This window comes from Sus scrofa, chromosome 17 (genome assembly GCF_000003025.6).
Source record: "Sus scrofa isolate TJ Tabasco breed Duroc chromosome 17, Sscrofa11.1, whole genome shotgun sequence".
In the NCBI taxonomy this organism is placed as follows: Eukaryota; Metazoa; Chordata; class Mammalia; order Artiodactyla; family Suidae; genus Sus; species Sus scrofa.
This window is the reverse complement of record NC_010459.5, coordinates 8,595,749-8,621,571: the sequence shown is the minus strand read 5'-3', so window position 1 is coordinate 8,621,571 and position 25,823 is coordinate 8,595,749. Positions and strand designations below refer to the sequence as shown.

At 42.0% G+C, this 25,823-nt stretch overlaps 1 protein-coding gene across 1 annotated transcript; it reads right to left on the bottom strand.

Moving 5' to 3' along the window:
• MTNR1A (melatonin receptor 1A) lies at positions 2,826–24,525 on the bottom strand. The gene is given in 3 exon segments (XM_021078041.1): positions 2,826–3,984; positions 3,986–4,766; positions 24,297–24,525. Coding segments are annotated over 3 exon segments (1,080 nt in total). The 3' UTR covers positions 2,826–3,914.

Below are 25,823 nucleotides of genomic sequence, written 5' to 3'. Positions count from 1 at the left end.
ATTTATTTATTTATATGTCTTTTGTCTTTTTAGGGCTGCACCACCAGCATATGGAAGTTTCCAGGCTAGGGGTCCAATCGGAGCTACAGCTGCCGGCCTGTGCCACAGCCACAGCAGTGCTGGATCCGAGCTGCATCTGTGACCTAACACCATAGCTCATGGCAACACCAGATCCTTAACCCACTGAGCGAGGCTGGGGATCGAACCTGCAACTTCAGGGCTCTTGTCAGATTTGTTTCCTCTGTGCCACAATGGGAACTCCAGTATCTCTTAACTCTTTAGGTCTAAACAAAAATAATCCTGTTTTGTGTGATTATGAAGCTTACACAATGAAGCATAGGCAATATGCCCCAAAGTGACTACTTTCCAACAGGTATAAAAAATACGATAACGTAAGTTTCAAAGTGAGGTTCACTAGGGGCAAAAAGAAATCTCATGTGCTTTAAATTTTTTTTTAAGAGAAGGCAATTGAGACAAACCCTCCAGTGGTAACGTTCAAATAGTTTATTAAATGAGACTGGTCAAACTCTTGAGTCTATCCATGCCAACGGCTATTAGTGTAGGAACTTTATGTAACGCTAGAAAATGCACGCGATTCTAGCAATTGACTTTAAAAAAGACAGTGATAGATGTTTTACTATCCTTATCCTAAATTCAATAGTTTTTGGTAGACTTTGCCCATCCAGAGTCTTAGATCCCACTGAATGCTTTTGAAAAAGGGCATTCCCCACCCCCCAAGCATAACATAGGTATCCTGTTATCAGCTTCGCAAAGCCTCCAGCCTAGGCAGGAAAATCCAGGCTATAGACAAGAACAAACAATTATAAACTTTGAAAATGTGCCACTTAAAATATCATTTCTCTTCCTGCCAACCCTGACACTGTACTCAGATAGAAAGAGGGAAGGCTGGCCAAAATTATTACATTGGTAAGCAATTCTGATAGATTAAAGAGGTTTACCTCAACAGCGGCTTTGAGTTGATTAATACACTTTAGCAGGTTTCATGAGTTTGCTTCCAGTACGTCACCCAGGATGAATCTTGTACTGTTCAACAGGCACTGGATGTGAGGACGGAGGTTCAATCCCTGGCCTCACTCAGTGGGCTGAGGATCTGGTGTTTCCATGAGCTGCGGTGTAGGTTGCAGACGTGGCTTGGATCCCACGTGGATGGGGCTGGGGTGTAGGCCAGCAGCTACAGCTCCAATTCGACTCCTAGCCTGGGAACCTTCATATGCTGTGGGTAAAGCCCTAAAAACACACACACACAAAAAGACAATCATTCCAGTGTAATGAAGCCTTCATAAGAAATCCCTGAATTATAGAGTTCAAAAAGCTTCTGGACTGACAAACACATCCATGTACCCGGAGGGTGGCACACCCCACCTCCACAGGGACAGAAGCTTCTGTACTCATGACCCCTCCAGACCTTGCCCTGTGATCTTTTCATCTGACTGTTATCTGTACCCTTTATTATATACTTTACAATAAACCAGTAAATACACACACACACAAAACACAGGCATTGGATAAATAGCGATCTAGTAGTCTTGAAAGAATTAATCATTCACATGGTTTTCAAGGTAATTTTTACACTGGGAAATCAGGCACGGCTGATTACACATCTGAGTTTTTCAGGGGAAAAACGTATTCTTAGCTAAGGACTTTTCCCTTATTAATATTACAGTGAGGAAACCCACTGATCATCTCTTGAATGCTTAGGGTTTTCTACAATGAGATTCCAGCAGAGGGAATCTCAGTCTTTGATTTTGATTTTTATGAGTGCCTTTTTCATTGTCAGTATATTAACCAGCTCGTATTCTGATGATAGGGAAGAAGAATATTTCAAGACCTTAAAGTTACATACCTGATTTTCAGGTGAAATGCACTACCTGGCAGATACTTTTTAAAGGGCACAGTTTCTGTTCAGTATTTTTGTTACTGTATAAATTAAGAAATCAAATTCTAGGGAGTTCCTGTTGTGGCACAGCGGAAACGAATCCGACTAGTATCCAATAGGATGAGGGTTCAATTCCTGGCCTCCATCAGTGACGTCAGGGATCCAGCGTGGCCGTGAGCTGTAGTGTAGGTCGAAGATGTGGCTCGGATCCCAAGCTGCTGTGGCTGTGGTGTAGGCTGGCAGGCTGGCAGCTGCAGCTCCGATTTAACCCCTAGCCTCGGAACTTCCATATGCTGCAGGTGCAGCCCTAAAAGTTTTTTTAAAAAAAAAAAAAAAAGAAGAAGAAATAAAATTCTACTTTAAAAGTCTAATATATTTCAAAGAGTTCAGTTAACATGGTTAAGTTTTTTTAGGGTTGAGTTACCAGAAATTTGGAACAGTAGCTTAAAAAAAATGGTCTTGGAGTTCTCGTGGTGGCGCAGTGGTTAACGACTCCGACTAGGAACTATGAGGTTTCAGGTTTAATCCCCGGCCTTGCTCAGTGGGTTAAGGATCCTGCGTTGCCATGAGGTGTGGTGTAGGCCGCAGACACGGTTCGGATCCAGCCTTGCTGTGGCCCTGGTGCAGGCAAGCGGCTACAGCTCCGACTGGACACCTAGCCTGGGAACCTCCATATGCCGAGGGAGCGGCCCTAGAAAAGGCAAAAAGACAAAACAAACAAACAAACAAACAAACAAAAATGGTCTTTACAGGAGTTCCCACTGTGGCTCAGCAGTTAAGAAATCTGACTGGTATCAATGAGGACTCCAGTTTGATCTCTGGCCTTGCTGAGTGGGTTAAGGATCCTGCATTGCCGTGAGCTGTGGTGTAGGTTACAGATGTGGCTTGGATCCTGCCTTTCAGCTGCAGCTCTGATTCCACCCTTAGCCTGGGAACCTCCATATGTCACTAACACAGCCCTAAAAAAGACAAATAAATAAATAAATAAAAACAAATAGCTATTTGGGGTAAACTAGAGCCATAGTTTATGATACCACAGTTTACACATGATTTTTTTCTTCTAGACTTTCAGTATTATTAGGGCAATGAAATACTGAAATAAATTATTGCAGAATATTGTTTCAAAATAAAAGAAAAATTTCTGGTTTAGCTATTTACTTGCCCCAATAGATTATAAATCTAGAACAAATTTATCACACTTAGCACATATAGGGAAGAATCTTTAGCCCTTTGATTCTTTAACTGATTAAATGACAATAAATTAATAGAGATCAGTTCAAAACAGCTGGTCAGTGACATGAATAATAATGACAATCAGTGATGAAATAAGAAGCCAAATGCATAACAAAGTTGAACAGAGTCTTCTATGTAACTATTGCTTTAAAATACTAGTTATTGACATCTGAAAAAGAGCCCTGTCATATAGTTAGTTCTTTATCTAGTTGAATGTGCAGCTTTTAATAGAGGGTGACAAACATCCATGATCAGGTACCCAGTGACAACACTGCCAATTGAAGACTTTGTGGTGATGGTTGTGGTTGTTGAGTTATTCCCTGATTTACTGCCAACTGTTCACCATTGCTCATCTTATGTTCCTCTTTTTAATCCATGTACTCTAAATAAAGCACATCATTTGTTTTTCTACTAGAAATATTCAGAAAGTGGAGGAAAAAAGCAATCGCTGCCTTTGTGGCACTTGCCGGCCATAAAATTTTGCACACTCTTTCTCCTCTTGAATACATTCAGAACTTTTATTTAAAATTACCCCGCCCCACTCCCTGAACCGTATTTTTCAACGAACACATAGCTCACTCTATGCTCTGTATTTCTCTTGATAAGTAGAATTAGAGACTAGTTGAAAAGGCTGACAGCATATTAGCTCAGAAATGACAGAGGCAATCTCTTAGGAGTAGAAATTTTCTCATCCACATTGTTTTTTCTAGGCATCTGTCAAGACTGAGCAAACATGAAAGTGATGAAGACATTGAGCAGCAGGCGCATTTGCCAGTAATGCTTTTTAAACAGAGTCCACCTTTATGCGCTTACAGTTGGTCATTAATGGAGACGGTCTGCATTTAATTCTATCTATCCACAAAGAACATGCTGGCTGTACAGACGGAGACTATAATTCTTCTGTATTCCTGCCTGAAATTTTGGTTCAATAATCCATATATAATTGCGTTGAGGCAGCTGTTGAAATAAGCCATATAGTAACTGGCCACAAACAGCCACTCTGGGATCCTGGGTGCCATGCTGGCAGGGTCCGAGGCCACAGCGAGACCAATGAAGTTTAGAGGAGCCCAGCAAATGGCGAAAAGTACAAAAACCACAAACATGGTGACGAAATTCCTGAAGTCCTGTGGTTTCAGTCTGGGGTTATTTTCCGGTTTCGCCCGCCATCTGATCTGAAGAACCAGGACCCAGATTCTTAGGTAACAGAAGATGACAATGACCATAGGAACTAGGAAATGGAAAACCACCACCGCTATGGTGTATGCAGAACTGACGGACTGTGCAAACGTACAGGAATAGATCCTCGGGTCATACTGCAGGGTTCCCATACACAAGTTGGGTACGATCGCCACAAGTGTCAACACCCATATCAGGAACACGCAGCAGAGGGAATTCCTGTTGCTGTACCACCTGTCGTATTTGAGACTGTGGCAGATGTAGCAATAGCGGTTGATGGCAATTCCCGCGATATTGAATATGGAGCCAATGACACTCAAGCCCATCAGGAAACCACTAAGTTGGCAATGCAGATGGCCCAGGTGCCACCCATTGTTAAATATTGACATCAGCACCAAGGGGTACGGATACACAGCCACCAGCAGGTCAGCAACTGCCAGGCTCACCACAAATATATTTCCTAGAAGACAAAGGTTTAGAAAAGACGTGTGATTACTGTTTCACATGGCTTGCACTGGTTTTCTTTAACAGTTATTAAAAAAAGAGCTGTTTCTGCAGCTCAGATGACCTGACATCACAGCACCATCATGTTATAAATGAAGTAGAAGCTAGTTTCACCAGGAACTGAACTCACTGTTGTCCTTGTCAAATCAATGCCACTGTTCCCCAATTCCCCAAAGAAGGCCCATTCCACAGTCAAAACCATTGTCTTTCAAGCTGTTTCTTTTCTCTCTTGTGCTTTTTTTAAAAACTCTTGTATTCAAGATACTCATATTACATCTTTCTTTTTTTTCTGGAATCATCTACATTCTCTGAGAAATCTCTCACCACATTATTTCTCAAGCCAGCCACGACTTCCCTAAATCCCAGGCCTTTGATCTCGCTCTAGCTCTTTGAAAGCTCTCAAGTGGGTCGCTAACTCCTGTTCTGGGAAAGCAATGGATCTTCATCCACAGCATAATAGTTAAGAAAAAAGGATTCTGGGGTTCCCGTCGTGGCACAGTGGTTAACAAATCCGATTAGGAACCATGAGTTTTCGGATTTAATCCCTGGCCTTGCTCAGTAGGTTAAGGATCCGACATTGCTGTGAGCTGTGGTGTAGGTTGCAGACATGGCTCGGATCCCGAGTTGCTGTGGCTCTGGCATAGGCCGGTGGCTGCAGCTCCAATTTGACCCCCTAGCCTGGGAGCCTCCATATGCCACGGGAGCGGCCCTAGAAAAGGCAAAAAGACAAAAAAGAAAGAAAGAAAGAAAGAAAGAAAGAAAGAAAGAAAGAAAGAAAGAAAGAAAGAAAGAAAGAAAGAAAGAAAGAAAGAAAGAAAGGAAGGAAGGAAGGAAGGAAGAGGGAGAGAGAGAGAGAGAGAGAGAGAGAGAGAGAGAGAGAGAGAGAGAAGAAAGAAAGAAAGAAAGAAAGAAAGAAAGAAAGAAAGAAAGAAAGAAAGAAAGAAAGAAAGAAAGAAAGAAAGGAATCTGTTATCAGCCATCTGGGTTAGAATATGGGCTTCACCCCTTACTAGCTGTCTAACTGAGGCAACTGATCTCATCAAACTTCAGTTTCTTCATTGATACGTGGGGACAGTGGTAGTTTCGTCCTCACGGGGTGATGAGGATTAAAGGAGGCAGTCTATGCCAAGTGCTGAGCGGTATGGGACAGCCACGTGATAAGTAATTCATACATGCTGTTGATGTTCTACAGCCCCCTCACCTCAATCCAAAGGAAAAGGGAGAAATTCTTTTAGATTTTATAGAGGAGTTCCTGTTGTGGCTCACGGGCAATGAATCTGACTAGTATCCATGAGGATGCAGGTTCGATCCCTGACCTGGCTCAGTGGGTTAAAGATCCCAAGTTGCCGTGAGCTGTGGTGTAGGTCCCAGAGGCAGCTTGGATCTGGCATGGCTGTGGCTGTGGTTGTAGGCTGGCAGCTGCAGCTCCCATTTGACCCCTAGCCTAGGAACATCCATATGCTGTGATGTGGCCCTAAAAAGTCAAAAATAAATATAAATAAATTTTATAGAGAATTTAAGGTAGAAAAATTAAACCCTAGATAATCTGATTAAGGGATAATTTTCTAGATTACGACTCAATGTATTTTAAAGTATAAACAGGGAGTTCCCATCGAGGCTCAGGGGTAAAAACCTGAATAGTATCCATGAGGATTCGGTTTGATCCCTGGCCTTGCTCAGTGGGTTAAGCTCCAGTGCTTCTGTGAGCTGTGGTATAGGTCACAGATGCAGCTTGGAACTAGTGTTGCTGTGGCCGTGGCATAGGGCAGCAGCTGCAGCTTCAATTTGACTGCAAAAAAACCCAAGTATAAACAAATAACTATTAAATTTTATGAGATGTGTTACAAGTATGTTACTTACTTCTGCAGCTTGTTTTTCTTTTCTTTGTTTTTTTACTATTCCTTCTGCCCTACATAGCTCCTCTCTCTAACTTTTCAACACTACCAATTTTCCCAAGTCCATCCGTTTTTTTTGTTTGTTTGTTTGTTTGTTTTTTCTTCTTCAGGGCCTCACCTGCAGCATGTGGACGTTCCCAGGCTAGGGGTCAAATTGAAGCTACAGCTGCCGGCCTACACCACAGCGACAGCAACACCAGAGCCTTAACCCACTGAGCAAGGCCAGGGATCAAACCTGCATCCTCATGGTTCCTAGTCGGGTTCGTTAACCACTGAGCCACGACTAGAACTCCTCCCAAATCCATCTTAAATAGAAATGCCCAGAGCCTTTGCTTATTTGCCCAACCACGTGGGAGAGCTTCCTCTTTCAAAGATTCCTAAATCATTTTATCTTTACCACATTTAATTTAGGTTAAATCAGGTTAAACTCCATTCAGTAAAAATGCATTAGGCGTTCCTCAGTGGCTCAGTGGGTTAAGGATCTGGCATTGTCACTGCTTTGGCTCTGGTTACTCCTGTGGCGAGGTTTGGCTCCCTGGCCCTGGAACTTTGCCGCTGGTGCAGTCAAAAACAAAAGCCTATTAAGTGCATATAATAGGTACTGGGGAAACCAGAATAAGCAGTCAGAATCCCTGTGATCCTTGATTTTAGAAAAACCAATAAAATGAAAAGAGAAAGGAATGCATATAATTAGAGGCAGCAAGGAAGGGAGTGAAATGGACAGAAGTGGGGAGGGACATTCCAGGCAGAGTGATGTATATTTTCTTTGATTATATTTATTTGTAAACTTTCCTATGTTTCTACACTCTAGTCCCCTGAGAGTACATCTTCCTCATATTTGTATCCTGAATGGTACCCAGCTGAGACTTTTGCTCAAATGTTTGAGGAAGTAAATTAAATTGTCTTCTCCCAACATCTGAAATAAAATAAACTTTGTACTTGAGTTTCCGGTCTGATTAATTTTATTCCCTTCTGAAAAACACTGTGAAGACGTGAAGTAAAAAAGGCAAGGTTTTGCCTTTAAGTAGGAATTTCACCTCAATTGTCGTAAAAGCAACTTCTTTGAAAACTGGTTATACTAGGCCAAGTAAAGCAATAAAAGCAATTTCCCCACAGATCAATTTCAATTACCTATGAAATATTTAAATTCCAGAGTGGGCATATTTCAATAAAATGTTTAACTCAACATGTTTAATACTTTAAAAATAAGCGAATATATGAAATTCAGCTACAAATTAAACTGTCATCAAAACGGTATATTTTTACCCACAACACCATGATGACAAATGGGCCTGATATAGATTTATTTTCAAAGGGGTTTAAAAATAAGGTAATAAATGATGCCACAGGTTTCTTTCATGGCTGTAATCCTCTGCTCCATTTAATTTATAGAAATTACACTTCTTTTCTGTTCAGATGATTGCATTAATTAAATGATTAACATTCTTTGAGGTAATCCTATTTTACAAGTGGAGAAAAAAGCCATAGACTCTGCAGATGTGGCTTCAGGAGCTCAGCTGGAAGCTTTATCACATCTGCTGCCTGTGTATGTGTGTGTGTGAGAGAGAGACAGAGAGAAAGAGAGAAGAGAAGGAAAGATATTTCCCATTTTCATATAAGAATTTGGAGTTCTCCTGTGGGTGCAGCAGGTTACGGATCTGGCATTGTCACCGCAGCAACTTGGGTCACTTCTGTGGCGTGGGTTTGATCCCTGGCCCAGGAACTTCTGCATGCTGCGTGTGGACACAAACCAGAAAAAAAAAAAATCCACCAGAGAAGAGTAATTAATTAAATCATAATTACATGCATTATAAATTCATATTCCATCTCGTCTCTGTGTAACGCAAGATAGATAATGACCTATCCATTTTTACCGATATCCAGGACTATACCAGCAGCAAAACAATGCACTCTGAAATTTAAAGTAATCTGATTTTTTTTTCTTCTTTCTTTTTCTTTCTTTTCTTTTCTTTCTTTTTTTTTTTTTTTTTTAGGGCCACACTCATGGCATATGTTGGTTCCCAGGCTAAGGATCAAATCGGAGCTGTAGCTGCCAGCCTACACCATAGCCAAGCAACACAGGATCCGAGCTTCATCTGTGACCTACACCACAGCTCAAGGCAATGCCAGATCCTTAACCCACTGAGCAAGGCCAGGGATCCAAACCGCATCCTCATGGACACTAGTCGGGTTTGTTACCGTTGAGCTACAGTGGGAACTCCTAAAGTAACTCTGTTAATGGCTGACAATTCCTTATCTTCTGGTTTAGTTCCCAGATCTTCCCATAGAGAATCATAGATTCACAGAATGTTAAGACTGAGTATTAGTGGTAGTCCAGGGGAACTCCAACTTTTGAGAGATCAGGAAAACTGAGACATATGGAGTTAAATTTGATGAAATCATAAAATTAGTGCAAGGCTGCAATGGTGTGGTTTATTCATGTTGCTTGGTGCATATCCCTAAGAAGGTTCATGTGGTCAGAAATACAGGCGGGTTGGAAATTGGGCCCTCTGGCCATGCCCTGGCTTAGAGCCTCTTCAGCATAATTCTTAAAAAGGCCAGTAGAACCAGAAAATTATGAAGACATGATGAAGGGAAGGGGAGACACTTAGAGGCCACTATACAGCAACCAGAAGAAACAGCTGACAGCCTCAGAGTGATTAAAGACACAGAAAAGTATAAAATGCAGGGAGTTCCCTTCGTGGCTCAATGGTTAACGAATCCGACTAGGAACCATGAGGTAGCGGGTTTGATCCCTGCCCTTGCTCAGTGGGTTAACGATCCAGCGTTGCCGTCAGCTGTGGTGTAGGTCGCAGACACGGCTCGGATCCAGGGTTGCTGTGGTTCTGGCATAGACTGGCGGCTACAGCTCTGATTCAACCCCTAGCCTGGGAACCTCCATATGCCGCGGGAGCGACCCAAGAAAAAGGCAAAAAGACAAAAAATAAATAAATAAATAACTTAATGGAGTTCCCTTCGGATATGGTGTTGCCATGGTTGTGGCATAGGCCTCACCTGCAGCTTTGAGTTTACCCCTAGTCTGGGAACTTACACATGCTGCAGGTGAGAAAAGAAAAGGGGTGGGGAGGGGAGAAGAATTTAAGGAGTCCTCTGGTGGCACAGTGGCTTAAGAACCCAGTGTTGTCACTGCTGTGGCTCAGGTTGCTGCTGTGTTCCTGGCCCGGGAACCTCTGTATACTGTGGGCATGGCCAAAAAAAAGACACTTTAAGAGGAAAAATCAAAGTAATATACATGGCCCTCTTGCTCTAGTTCAATTTTCCTTCAGTTTTTAAAGGTGTGACATTCTGCTAAGAATCCTGCATATTTTTTTTTCTTTTTTTTGTCTTTTTAGGGCCGCACCCATGGCATATGGAGGTTCCCAGGCAAGGGGTCGAATCAGAGCTGTAGCCGATGGCTTACACCACAGCTGCAGCAATGCGGGATCCTTAACCCACTTGGCGAGGCCAGGGAGGGAACCTGCATCCTCATGGATGCTAGGCAGATTCACTTCTGCTGAGCCACGACAGGAACTCATTTTCTTTTTTTTTTTTTTTTTTAAGTTTTTATTTATGGTGGATTTACATCGTTCTGTCAATTTCTGTACAGCAAAGTGACCCAGTCATACATTGATACACACTCTTTCTCATATTATCTTCCATCATGTTCCGTTACAAATGACTGCTCATAGTTCCCTGGGCTGTAAAGCAGGACCTCACTGACTGCTCATTTTCCAGATCTGGTTATTTATTTATTTATTTCAGAAAGATGGCTTAGGGAGACAACCGTAATGGGTAAATATCCACCACGTTATAGCCAGATTGATTCAACCTTTCATCTTTATGCTGACTACAAATTACTCATGTCCTCACTATTATTTGTCTTACAGAATTAAGGATGAAACTGTAAAAACAAAAATGGAATACTTCAGCCGCGTTAGTAGGCAATCCAGAAAAATCATATTCACTCTATTTAGCAGAGTAGTCTTTATTTCCTTAGCTACTTTCCCCAAATTTAAAGGACTCAGTGAAATCCCAGCTTAAAAATACAAATTAATGGCACTTAATAATATCTCTAGTTAATTAGTGAAGAGCTCTAAATTGCTAAATTCCAAAAGAACTCCTGTTAATATTAAAAATGGTATAATCAGAGTATTACCCTATTTATATGCTAAAATTAAATAAATGAGAAATGAAAATGAGTTAACAATACAAAGTATATAATAAGATTCTCATAAAGGTAGTTTTTAAAAATTCAAAATTTGGCTCTTTTTTCATGTCCTTAGAGAATATTTAAAGAGTGTATTACATATATATATAGTATATAAATATGATGCATACGATATATATCAATATACGTCATATGTATTATATAGAGCAACCTTTTAAAAAACATATACTTTCCCCAAGATGAGAATAGCTGAAAATATCTGAAACTCTAAATAGAGGAAACAATTAATGTAAGCTAGTAAACACATAAAATAAGTAACGTCGGGCACAAATAAAATTAGAACTTAAAAAAAAACTAGCAAACAAAATTATTAAAAGTAAAAATTAAAATTTAAGCCAAATCTTAAAATGAAAATTAATTAACTGGAATAGAGTTTGTCTTGCTAAAGAACTGTGTCCCAGGCTCCAAAAGTCCTAGACTTGGCACCCAGGAGACACCCAACAGATATTTAAATAATGAAAAAAGGAATAAATGCATGAAAGATAAAAGCACATTACCTCTTTCCAGATTACAACAAAAAGAGTTTTGTATTCCTTAGAGTGTTAAAAAAAATTACAGAAGAGGAAATATAGATTATTGATTATAATTGTGTACCATTTGCCATTTAATAGCTATGTGAGAAAAATGTTGTTGTTGTTGTTGTTATTTTGCTTTTTAGGGCCATATCTGCAGCATATGGAAGTTCCCAGGCTAGGGGTCAAATCGGAGCTACGGCTGTCGGCCTACACCACAGCACCACAGCCGTAGCCAGATCCACGCTGTCTGCAACCTACACCACAGCTCACGGCAACACCGGATCTCCAACCCACTGAGCAAGGCCAGGGATTGAACCTGAGTCCTCATGTACACTAGATGGATTCACTTCTGCTGTGCCACAGTAGGAACTCCAAAATTTTTTGAATTTAAGTTGGCAGGTTTGGTCTCAAACCTTCTCCAATTGGTGATTCTTCAGGCTGTATTATTTTCTTCACAAAATAAGAGCCAATCCATTCTCAAATAGTTCTCCTTTGTCTCTATTCTTAACTGAGTTCTTTGAAGTTCTCTCATGAATTCTCCCTTCAAGGAAATTTCACATTTCCCAATTTTCTACCTATTGTTCTTTTATCCTGAGGTGACATCTTTTAAAAATGCTTATGACTACTTTAGGCTCCAGCTCTCATATACCAACCAATTTTCAAATTTCTCTTGAAAAGTTTCTCTATTATATAAACATGTTTCTAGTCTTATACCTTTATACCCCATGTCTTATTTTTATTTGAAAATAAAAGAACAAACGTTTTTAAAGTGCCTGAGTAGAAAGTAATCTCTTTGAATGTAGGAGCCATGTTTTATACAAGCTTAAACTCGTGTCTTGCATTTTGACAAACTAACAAGGATTTGCTGACCACTTACATTCTGTCTCATGCAGCAGGTACCTGATAAATATTTATTTAAATAAATGCTTGTTTTAATAAGCACCAAAAGTGCTCAACATCAAAGCCAAGTAAGCATCCTTTTAAGCTATGAGTTCAACAACCCAAGTTCACCCTAAATAGTCTGTATAATCAACCCTGGTATATTCATTTATTTTCTTTATCTTGTCCCCTTTGTAATTTCTTCATTGTTATTAACAAAAATACATAGCTTTATAGGACAAAAAAAATCTTAGAGAGCCTCAACCAGAAAATCCAGAAGTTTATCCCTCATTTGCAAACATTATTAAATTTCACTATGGGGAGTTCCCATCGTGGCACAGTAGAAACAAGTCTGACTAGTATACATGAGGATGTGGGTTTGATCCCTGGCCTCACTCAGTGGGTTAAGGATCCAGCATTGCCGAAAGCTGTGGTGTAGTTTCAAGACATGGCTCAGATCTGGTGTTGCTGTGGCTGTGGCGTAGGCCTGAAGCTGTAGCTCTGATTTGACCCCTAGCCTGGGAAACTCCATATGTCTTGGGTGCACCTACCCCCAAAAAAAGCAAAAAAAAAATTTCACGGAGTTCCCGTCGTGGCGCAGTGGTTAACGAATCCGACTAGGAACCATGAGGTTGCGGGTTCGGTCCCTGCCCTTGCTCAGTGGGTTAACGATCCGGCGTTGCCGTGAGCTGTGGTGTAGGTTGCAGACGCGGCTTGGATCCTGCGTTGCTGTGCCTCTGGCGTAGGCCGGTGGCTAGAGCTCCAATTCAACCCCTAGCCTGGGAACCTCCATATGCTGCGGGAGCGGCCCAAGAAATAGCAACAACAACAACAACAACAACAAAAAAAGACAAAAAAGACAAAAAAAAAAAAAATTCACTATGATTCCTTGAGATTGGGTCAGCTTGATTAGCCAAACTCTCTGAAAGGTGAGAAAATTTGGTTGCTGATTAAAGACCCACCTTTGCAAATGGGAGTAGATGACATTGAGGCTACCAAGCAGAATTGTGAGCATGCAAAAATGTTTTTTTAAAAACATTCCATTAATTCCTTCTTTGGGAGCTTAGAAAATCCTGAATGTCTGTATTTCTTTTTTAGGAGATACGGCATTTCTTGCTATAAATCAGGCCATGATGATCATTGTACAATCATATATGTAACAAAATTCATTGAGTAATTAAAAAAAATAGAAGATAGGGCATTTCTGTCAGCTAGGCAAATGAAAAAATGTTTAGGAATAAGAGGGAATATCAAGGCACCTTGTAAAGGTCTTACTATTCACTTTGGACATTCTAGTTTTTAGTTTTAAAAGATGCTAACAGAGATTGAGCAAAACAAGCTCCAAAGACTCTCTGGGGATTTACAGTGACTTCCAAAGCAGACATTTTTCAAAGCAGGAATTTTTTTCAAAGCAGAATCATCTAATTTAGTAAGAACTTAAAGCAGGGGTTTTAATCTAGGACTGTTTTACTCTTGACTGATTTTCAAAATTGCCAAGAGAAAAATGATTCTGAAACCTAGCAAAAGTAAGCTCTAGCTTGTCCATGATTACTTTAATGCGGAAAATTGCTACTTTCTTATGAGATTGAATAGCAAAAGGAAAGATCCAAATTCAATCATGTACACCCAAATTCGATCACATATTTAGGAATCTAAAACTACTGCTTGAGATTTTCATGGGCTTCTGAAAAATGTGGAAACATTTAGGGTTCCATAATAATGTACTACACAGACCAGAAAAAAAAGTCATAAAACTTTAAGCAACAGCTAAGCAAGCAAATGGAAAAAACAAACAAACAAACAAAATCAATAAAATGTCTTTAAAAGTAAGAAATTGCCTTGCATCAATAATTCCAAACACCATGGAGAACCAACAGGAAGATAAATAGTCTGAGAAGAAAAGCATCAGATTAGAGATTATATTAAACATTAAGAGTTCCTGCTGTGGCTCAGCAGAAATGAATCTGACTAGCATCCATGAGGATGCAGGTTCGATCCCTCACCTCGCTCAGTGGGTTAAGGATCCGGCATTGCTATGAGCTGTGGTGCAGGTCGCAGACTTGGCTCAGATCTGGCATTGCTGTAGCGGTGGTGTAGACCGGCAGCTACAACTCTGATTCAACCCCTAGCCTGGGAACCTCCATATATTCAGGTACAGTCCTAAAAAGACAAAAAGACAAAAAAAAAAAAAAATTTGTCAGCTTGAAATCATCTCCAAGTCGATAAAAGTTAGGTGTAACTTTCTGAATGGTAACATACCTGTCTGTGAAAGTTATTGCAGCCTCTAGAGCTGATTCTTTTTAAATTAAGGAACAGCTTGGCTGTTGAGATAATCAGTCTCTCAGAGGCTGGAGGCTGAAATAATCAGAATCTTGGCCTTACTTGCCCTGGGAAGGTAATGTTTTTCGCAAAAGGGAAAACTGAGGTATCAGAGAATTTCCATGATGCTGCAAAAGAAAACTAGATCCTACATCTTCGAATTCAAATTCTTGTCATATGTAGTGTTCCCTTAAGAATACATCTAAAAAAACCAAGCAATTAAAAAATAAAAACACTCTAAAAGAACTAATCATAGAATGCATACTACTAATACTATAATAATACCATTACTTGCACAGTATTTTGTAACTTCAAAGTGATAGGTGGATGGATGGATGGATGGATGCGAGGAATCTAAGTTATCCTCCTAGCATCCCTGTGAGGTAAGTACCTCATCGGAAAGATGGAGAAGCTGAGGCTTAGAGAGATTGAGTAACTGGGGCCTAAATATACTGCAAATAATGGTATTGTAAATACAAGACACAGCCTGGATCTTCTGATTTTAAGTCCTGGGCGGCTTCTGCTGTACCACACTGGATTGTGCTGGGATAAGAAATACTGATTATCTATGGATTGGGGATTTTAGTTTTATCTACCCGAGGAGGTTGATATGAGGACAAATAAAGCAAAATGTGGGAAAGTTCTTTGAAAACTGCACATTGCTCTATGTGTGTGAGGACAAAGCATTAGACATTCTAAATAAGAAGTTATTTTTTTCTACTTTATCCACAGAAATCAGACCAAGTTAGCTGTCTGTGGAAAAGTACTGGTCGAATTGTATTTTGTGTCACACTTTTCACAGCCACAACAGGAACTCCCCAGTTTCCTGCTTTTACTTTCACAAGCTTGAAAAACGTCCCAAAAAACGAATTAATAAATAAATTAAAAGATATAATACATTATAAATTAGAGCATATAGCATATATATAATAATAAAATATACAATAAATATTATATGTAATAAATTAAAAAATTAAGTTGTAGGGTTGATGGGAGTTCCCTTCGTGGCTGAGTGGTTAACGAACCCAACTAGGCTCCATGAGGACGTGGGTTCAATCCCTGGCTTCGCTCAGTGGGTTAAGGATCTGGCGTTGCCATGAGCTGTGGTGTAGGTCGGCAGCTATAGCTCTGATTGGACCCCTAGCCTGGGAACTTCCATATGCCATGGGTGTGGCCCTAAAATGAAAAAAAAAAAATTGTAGGGTTGAAAAGCTGAGTTCCTTTCATAACTGGTGTTGATAATGTTATACAGGTGCTATAAGATATTCAAATATTAGATAGAAATGTTCGCCAAAAGACAACCAGCAGTTTTTTCAAATTTATGAACTAGAACAATAAGAAGGAGGCTTAAGTTTTATCACAAAAAGTTTAGGGTTACCATTAAGACACTTGAGAGACTATTGAAGAACACTGTATACCCCAGAAGCTAGGCCTTTATTACAACTCTATTTACCTTTTGTCTGATGTCTGTGGATATTCAGTACATCCCAGGAAAGCACCATTTACAGTGAGAAGAAAATACAAGATGCAAAATGAACCTTTATGAAAAAAAAAATTCCCGAAAGGATAAAATGACTCAGAAGTATTGTTGAAAATGCATTCTTATTTTTCTTTTGCGATTTGGGCACCTGTTTCATATATATTTTATTTTGTGCTTGGTTTTGGCTTTAAAGATCCCACAGAATTCTGGCGTTTCAATCCCTGTGACTAGCCACTTTCATGACCTCAGTACAGACATTCTAAATCGATACTGCAGGAGAGACTGATTCTTTATTCTAGAACTGCTTATAATGTCCACCTTTGAACAGCTCAGGGGGCGTGAAGATTCACTCGCGCCAACTTGATACTCTTTAGATGGCTATTATTGCGCACAGAATGGCCAGCCTGGCTGCCTAGAGAGGCTGTTCCTCCCATGTGCTTACCTTTTGAAGGGATCACATCACTATAGGCCTAGAAGAGGCCATTTCTCCCCAGAATCCAACCAGAGGCATGAAAAGGTGGCTCATCCCGGAGGATGGCTTGCTCACACACACCATTGGTCAGATGGTCATAACCATCCCTAGTTCACCCCCCCAAACTCACGAGAACCTCCATATGTCCCAGAGGAGCAACCCATTGTTTCTTAACCCAAAAGGGTCCCACCAGAACAGGCTTGAATTATTCTGGGTTCAGAGTTTCCATTGCAGCACAGTGGAAATATCTGACTAGTATCCATGAGGATGCGGCTTCCATCCCTGGCCTTGCTCAGTGGGTTAAAGGTCCAGCATTGCTGTGAGCTGTGGTGTAGGTTGCAGACGCGGCTCAGATCTGGCCTTGCTGTGGCTGGGGTGTAGGACGGCAGCTGTAGCTCTGATTCAACCCCTAGCTTGGGAACATTCATACGCTGAGGGTGCCAACCTAAAAAGAAAAAAAAAAAAAAGAATTATTCTGGGTAGTTGATTACTTCATTCTCTTCCTGGGAGGGAAAACTCTACAGGAAATTTCTGAAACTTGTAGGTGTGCCTTGTGAAATAAAGCAGGGGAAACCAGATGTCATTAAGGTATTTTTCTCCAGTGGATACAGGACAAATGGCACAGGTAGTTTAGGACAAGTGAGGCATGCTTTATTCTTCTTCTTTTTTATTTATTTATTTACTTATTTACTTATTTATTTGCTTTTTAGGGCCACAGTTGTGGCACATGGAAGTTCCCAGGCTAGGGGTTGAATGGGAGCTACAGCTGCCAGCCCATACCACAGCTCACAGCAGCACCAGATCCGAGCCGAATCTGCGATCTACACAGCAGCTCACAGCAATGCCAGATCCTTAACCCAATGAGCGAGGCCAGGGATCCAACCTGCATCCTCATGGATCCTAGTTGGGTTCATTCACCACTGAGCCATGAAGGGAACTCCGAGGCATGCTTTCTCAGGACGCACTTTCCTTGATCTATGATGCCTACTATATACACGTGTCACTATTGCCAATTTCATAGCGTTATAATTTCCAACTTTGTAGTGAGATAATCATGTAAATCAAATGATCCTAGAATCAGAAAGGACTCACAGATTCTGTCCAACCTCATCATTCTACTGATGTGCAAACAGTCCAAGGAGATGACGACTTATCTACAAACTCAGATCCATTCAGTAAAGAAGTCCCAGGGTCCAGGTCCTGGATCCATTCTCTTTACAAGCTCCTTCCATACCTCCCCATACATTGGTCCCCAACACAGGAGCACTCAACTTATAAGCAGCTACTACTCATTTCTGCCCTATCACTGACTCTAAATCCACCCTCTATTATTAGTTCTCGAACCTGAACCCTCTCTTGATTTTTCTGAATTAATAAGAGACACTCCAATACATACCACTCTTTCCCATTCTCACAGGATCCCAAGAGGCTCAGAACTCAGACAAAGCAGGTTGCTTTCAGGGGCCCATGAGTTTCAGATGACCCAGCCATTCAGCCACATTGTTGGTTTGAATGATTTTGTGGGCTACCTAGTGTAAGAGCCAAAATATCTGTAAAATATTCTTTTAAGAAATCCCACAGGAGTTCCCTGGTGGTCTAGTGGTTAGGACTCGGCACTGTCACTGCTGCAGTCCAAGTTCAATTCTGGGCTGGGAACCGAAATCTCATATTAAGCAGCTGCATGCTGCAGCCACACACACACACACACACACACACACACACACACACACACCCACAAGTGACCTTGTAGAATATAACATGCTTATAAGTTCAGGGCTGTCATTTTGCTGATGCACAACAGACACAGTTAGGAAAAAGAGATTCAAGTGTGACCTCTACTAAGCAATGAAATCTAATTATGTTGCTTAAAAAATACCAAAGCCCAAGGAGTAAGAAACAGACAACCGAGGAAAAGAGAAGGCAAAGGAAAGAAAAGAGGGGAAGGAATTTTTAAAAAGCCAGGATAGGAGTTCCCACCATGGCTCAGTGGTAACGCACCTGACTAGGATCCATGGGATGCAGGCTGGATCCCTGGTCTTGCTCAGTGGGTTAAGGATCTGGCGTTGCCATGAGCTGTGATGTAGGTCAACCCCTAGCCTGGGAACTTCCATATCCTGCAGAAGTGGCCCTAAAAAGCAAAAAGAAAAAATTTAAATATTAAAAAATACTAATTCTTAAAATGGGCATTCCTAAGACTTGAAAGCATCTTAAAACTGGCCCTGGTGCATCCGAGGTTAACTCAGATTGAGGCCCGGAGTCTTCCTCCCTCCATCGCTTATGCAGCCCCTCGTAGCAGTGACATGGGATGGAGACGGTCTAACTCGCAATACAGACCTGAGAGAAACGAGCACCAGCATGGAACGACATTGTTCCATCTCCCAGTCTTGGCATCATCTTGAGGAATATTTTTTTTTTTTTTTTTACTATACTGACAGTTTATCACTGTGCACCAGACTGAAAAACAGTAATCAATTCTTTAGCTATCGATCTTTCTAAACTATTGTTTTCCTGTCTCCTTCTTTTTTTTTTTTTTTTTTTTAGGGCTGCACGTGCAGCCTATGGAAGTTCCCGGGCTAGGGGTCGAATTGGAGCTGCTGCAGCTGCTGACCTACACCACAGCCATAGCAACATGGGATCCAAGCCACCTCTGCAACCTACACCACAGCTCATGGCAATGCTGGATCCTTACCCCACTGAGCGAGGCCAGGGATTGAACCCACATCCTCATGGATACAAGTTGGTTTCATTTCTGTTGTGCCACAGTGGGAACTCCCTCCTCCTCTTCTTAAGGAGAACCACCTGGATGTGACTGGATCTTTCCTTGATGGCTCAGATTTATTATCTATGAAATCGAGAATATATCTATTATAAATAGATAATAAATCCATCATTGTGCTGTGTTCTTCTCAGGAGCAGTGAATGTTGGGCTCAGTTATTTGCTTCTGTGCAATGTTCCCACAAAGGCTATGCTTATTTAGTCTTTCTGATCGGCTTTTAATGAATCTCCATCTACCCATGTAGTTTGTCCCATGTACTGGTCCTTTAAATGTATCAGTCTGCCTCCAGATTCACGGCTTGCAATTTATGGGTCCCAGATACTAGCCTCTGAGATTTCTGGAACTCTTAAGACAGAACAGATCAGCTGGTGGTAAGAGCCAGTTATTTTTGCTTATTTACATTTATTGGCTACGTTCTTCAGAGGTTAGATGGCTAGATAACTGAATTTTGAATAGGCAAGATATTATTGCACTCTTGCTTTATTTATTTGTTTAGCAAAAGTTTTAGTTAAGTGTAAGGTGCATATAGAAAAATGCAGGGAGTTCCTGTCGTGGCACAGTGGTAATGAACCCGACTAGTATTCATGAGGATGTGGGTTCAATCCCTGGCCTCGATCAATGTGTTAAGGATCCAGCGCTGCCATGAGCTGTGGTGTAAGCCGCAGACGTGGCTTGGATCCGGCACTGCTGTGGCTGTGGTATAGGCCGGCAGCTGCAGCTCTGATTTAACCTCTAGCCTGGGAACTTCCATATGCCTCGAGTCCGGCCTTAAAAAGCAAACAAACAAACAAAAAAACAAACACCTCCCAATTACGAAAATATGACAGTCCCAAAGCTTCAAAGATTAAAGCTCACCACAGGTCTCCCACTTAGCTATGGGAATGCCATGTTTTATACAATCCCTAACAAACAATTGCTTAGCAATTGAACAAAACACAAAGTAGTATAGAAGGGTACTTTTCCTAGGTTCTTTCCCATAAAGTTTAAGAAGCACAATTGCTCCAGGCATGTAAATATTTTTTTTAAGTGAAAGTTTCTGCAGGACTCAAACTTACCAAGTGCTGCAAATGTTGCTATCAACGAAGTGAGGTGTGCTCTGGGGGAAAGCACTGTCAATTAAATCCTGCTCCAGAACTTAGGGTTGGTGAGTAGAAACACTCTGTGCCCTCAGTTCCTCCTACGTAAAGAGGGTAACAGTGGCACCCCATTATAGGGCTGCCCCAAGGAGTCAGTTTACGTGGCTCTCAAAACTGTATCTGGCTCATAGAAGGATGCTTTTATTACCAAGAGAGAATGAATAGCCTTTTCCTCCCCCTCCCCTTCTTCTTCTCCTTCTTCTTTAAGGATAAAGGAATGAATACATTGGACAGGTCAAAGCAAAAGTCCTATTATAATAAGCTCTAGAAGTTCCCATTGTGGCGCAGTGGCAAACTAATCTGACTAGGACTATGAGGTTGTGGGTTCAATCCCTGGCCTCGCTTATTGGCTTAAGGATCTGGCGTTGCCATGAGCTGTGGTGTAGGCTGCAGACGCGGCTCAGATCTGGCGTTGCTGTGGCTGTGGTGTAGGCCAGTAGCTGCAGCTCCGATTCCGCTCCTAGCCTGGGAAACTCCATATGGCCGCAGGTGTGGCCCTAAAAAGGAAAAAAAAAAAAAAAAGAAAGAAAGAAAGAAAAAAGAAAGCTCTAATCCAAGGAATCAAATCAGTAATGCAATGAGAAAATTGTACGGATTAACACGTCCTAGTTGGAGCCAGCACTCCCAGAACCTAGAGGTACAGGGGACAGTGGTGACTGGTAGGAAATCAAGTCCTGGTAAGAAAGCAGGCTTCTCAGCTTCGCTGCTGGGGATAGGACAGAGAATTCTCACACCATGCTCACCGTGCTGGGTCCTCTCATGCCCTCTTTTTAAAAAATTCAGTTTGGAGTTCCCGTCGGGGCGCAGTGGTTAACAAATCCAACTAGGAACCATGAGGTTGTGGGTTCGATCCCTGGCCTCGCTCAGTGGGTTAAGGATCCAGCGTTGCCATGAGCTATGGTGTGGGTCGCAGACGCAGCTCAGATCTGGAGTTGCTGTGGCTCTGGCAGAGGCCGGCAGCTATAGCTCCGATTGGACCCCTAGCCTGGGAACCTCCATATGCTGCAGGAGCAGCTCAAGAAAAGGCAAAAAGACAAAAAATAAACAAATAAAATTTTTAAATAAATAAATAAAAAGCAGTTTCTTTAAAAAAAAATTCAATTTATTTTAACTGAAAAAAACAAAAACAGTTCATTCATTTCTCCCGCTCCCAACCCCCCACCTCTGGCAACCACTGATCTGTGTTCTGTATTGTAAACTTGGTTTTGTTTTATTTTTGGAGGCGGGAGGGATTCATATATGAGAGATAATACACTATTTGTCTTTCTCTGTCTGACTTATTTCACTAAACATAATTCCCTCGAGGTCTATCCTTGGTGTTGCAAATGGCAAGATTTCATTCTTTTTCGTGGCTGAGTAATATTTCATTGTGCACATACGCAATATCTTCTTTATCCATTAAGCTGGCAGTGGACACTTAGGTTGCTTCCATATCTTGGCTATTATAAACAGTGTTGCAATGAATAGAGCAGTGCAGGTATGTTTTCAAGTTAGTATTTTGCTTTCTTTAGGTAAATACCCAGAAGTGAGGTTGCTAAATCATACAGTAGTTCTAGTTTTGAATTTTTTTTTTTTTTTTGTCTTTTTGTCTTTTGTTGTTGTTGTTGCTATTTCTTGGGCCGCTCCCACGGCATATGGAGGTTCCCAGGCTAGGGGTCCAATCGGAGCTGTAGCCACCGGCCTACGCCAGAGCCACAGCAACTCGGGATCCGAGCCGCGTCTGCAACCTTCACCACAGCTCACGGCAACGCCGGATCGTTAACCCACTGAGCAAGGGCAGGGACCGAACCCGCAACCTCATGGTTCCTAGTCGGATTCGTTAACCACTGCGCCATGACGGGAACTCCCTAGTTTTGAATTTTTTAAGGAAATTCCACACTGTTTTCTATAGTGGCTGCACCAATTTACATTCTTGCCAACAGTGTAAGAGAGTTCCTCCTCTCCTCGCTAAACTTGCTATCTCCAATCTTTTTGATAAAAGTCATTCTGACAGGTGTGTGGTGATAGCTAATTGTGATTTTGATTTGCATTTTCCTGATGACTGATGATGTTGAGCATCTTTTCATGTACCTGTTGACCATCAGCATGTGTCTCCTTTGGAAACGCATCTATTTAAATCTTTTGGTCATTTTTTTGGGAGGGGAGGTAGGCCCAAGGCATATGGAGGTTCCCAGGCTAGGGATCTAATCAGAGCTGCAGCCTCCGGCCTATACCACAGCTCACAGCAACGCCAGATCCTTAACCCACTGAGCAAGGTCAGGGATCAAACCCGCAACCTAATGGTTCCTAGTCAGATTTGTTTCCGCTACGCCACGATGGGAACTCCTGCTCATTTTTTTTTTTTTTTTCCCAGTGGGATTATCTGTGTTTTTGCTATTGAGCTCTATGCATTCTTTATGTATTTTGAATATTAGCCCCTTATCAGATATACAATTTGCGAACACTTTCTCCCATTCCCTAGGAGGCCTTTTCATTTCCTAGATGACTTCCTTTGCTGTGTAGAAGCTTTTTAGCTTGATGTAGTCCCACATGTTAATTTTTGCTCTCGTTGTTCTTTTGCTTTTGGTGTCAGATTAAAAAAATCATCGCCAAGACCAGTGTCCAGAGTTTACTGCCTATGTTTTCCTCTTGGAGCCTCTTCTTGAAGGCAGAATGCCTTTCTGCACCTTCGTGTAAGCCAGTCAATGAAGTGAGTGATTCAGTGGACTAACTCAAGTTCAATTCATACTACCAGGTGTTTATTGACTAATTCTTAAACTATGGACTGTCCCAAGCATTATTTTAAAAAGGGAACCCTCTCAGAAAGGAGCTAAACAAAATTAAAGTGTTGATCAACTACTGGTCAGAAGAAAAATACTGCTTTTGACAAACATGTAAGTACATGGTTCCTTCACCTCCCACCCTCACTTCCAAAAAGTTTGCCTCCAAATAAAGAACTAGGCATCTAATCAGCATTCAGAGGTCTGAACATTCAGTGTCTTGTGGACAGACTGGTCCCCGGACCCCCAACCAGGACAAATCAATTTCAATTCATTGTTTGGAGAAAATAAAAAGCGAGCTCAACTCAAGCACAAAATTAGCTTTAGTAGTAGTATATTTTATGAAAATATACTCTTCACTACAACAATATCTATGTTTAAAATGTAAATTTGTTTACCTCGGAGGAATTAATATTTACTTACCCAAGCAGCTACAGGAGCCTATGGCTCTTTTAAAAGTGCACGCTAAAAACTGAAAACTACTCCTGACAACAAAACTAAAATACCCGCCCTATTATTCTAACACCTTATATATTTTCTCTTATTTTAACAAAGTTGGGGGAAAAAAATCAATGGCACGTAACAAAGCAATCGATGTGTTTGTTGATGTGATTTGAAAGGGCTTCTTGGGGAACTTTCTGCAACCTGTTTCTGGTTCTCTCTCAGTCTAATAAACCTCAGAAATTGAAAACGAAATAGTGGGGTTTTCGCCGAAAATAACGAGAACCTGACTCTGGCAAAGTTTTCTACCTTTTGGAGACTGAAAACTCCTTATTGTGTCATGAAAACACATCCTCGACCGGCAGGTTCAAGGAAATGTAAACCAAAGGGCTTTAATCTCTATTTTTAAAAATGACTCAAAGGACCCGGTGTTTAAGAAAAATAATTGAACTTTTCTTAGGAAAAGCCAGCCCACTGGCAGCTTGCTGGGGCTGCGTGCCGCAAAGGTGGCGGGAAAGGGAGAGGCTTCAGTCGGTGAAAGTTGGAGGCTGCCGGTCCAGGCTGCCAGGTGCCGGGAGCCCCTACCTGCGTTCCTCAGCTTCTTGTTCCGGTACACGGACAGGATGACCAGGAGATTGCCCAGGACGTCCACCACGATGGTGAAGATGAGGATGAGCGCGAGAGCCGAGACCAGCCACGAGGGGCGCGTCCGCGCCCCCTCCCCACCGCCCGGCGCCGGCTGCGAGGCGTTGAGCAGCGCGCTGCAGTTGCCCTTGGAGGTCCCGCCCGGCGCGCCCCACGGCCGCCCAGCCATGCTGCGGGCAGGGCCAGCGCCCCTCGGGTGCCCGGCGAGCCAGCTCCGCCGCCTTTTATGGCTCCTCCCGGCGCCCGCTCCCCGTACCGCGGCAAACTCGGCACCTGCAGCCCCAGCATGGTGACACCTGGCGGCCGCATGGGGCTCTGTTGACGGCGCGGACAGCGCCCCCGTGTGGAGAGCCCGGGGCAGCCGCCCGTTCCCAAAGCGGGCGGGGAGCCGACAGAAGCCTTCGCAGGCAACGTCGCACTTTGGTCCACGGAACATCCCACGGTCCATGAAACAGTCTGTCCTCTCTGGGACATTTCACCAAGCAGGGCCAGACTGCTTGGCTCGAATTCCGCCTCGAATTGAGGCAAATTAGATAACCACCTTGTGCCCCAGTCTCTTTCTCTGTAAAATGGAATCAGATAGTATCTCAGCTATCTCCTAAACGGTATGAGGTGAAAAAAGCCCAGGAACTTTCTGTCAGGTGTTGCACCATTCTTGAAAGAGAAAGTGTTTTCCCCAGCTCCCCTCACAGCCTGCTCACGTACTGCAAAGGCCATCCATTGTGATCATCTTTCCCTAAAAGCTACATTTCTTTTGAGATTTCTTTTTCTTTCTTTCTTTCCTTTTTTTTTTTTTTTTTTTTTTTTTTTGGTCTTTTTGCCTCTTCTAGGGCGCTCCTGCGGCATATGGAGGTTCCCAGGCTAGGGGCTGAATTGGATATTTTGAGATTTCTTGAACACTGTCCTTTAAATGACAAGTTCTTGCCCTCATCTTCTGTGCGAGCTTCTGCCTGCTTCCTCCATGTAAGGAGAATGAGAATGGAGGATGCTATGGGCCTGAAGTGACAGAAGACTCCACTGGGAACACTGATCCAGAGCAACTCATTTTTCTGCCAAATGTCAGGAATTAAATCGATTCAAAGTAGCCACAGCCTTGCTGCTATAGCTATTCAATTCAAGCAAATGTTCTCTAACACATTTCTTCCAGGTACAGTACAGAACCTGAAAGGCTTTAGCCACCAAAGCCATGTGCTCTCCTCGCAGACATGCACAAGGCATATAGTCAACCTGTAGCTTTTAAAAACAAACTTTCCTTGACCATTGGAAGTTGCCCACAAAATCTGCAACCTCAATATGTAACTACCAGCCACCAGGCTCTGGAAGTCACTCCAGAAAAGGTTGAGATGTAGCACAGCAACAGCAGTCTGGGACTTTTCAATAAATCAGCCAAAGATTGGTGCTTATCAAGGAAATAAATCAACCCATCTGTATCCCAGGTTTCCTTTTATATCTTTTCTATATCCAGGA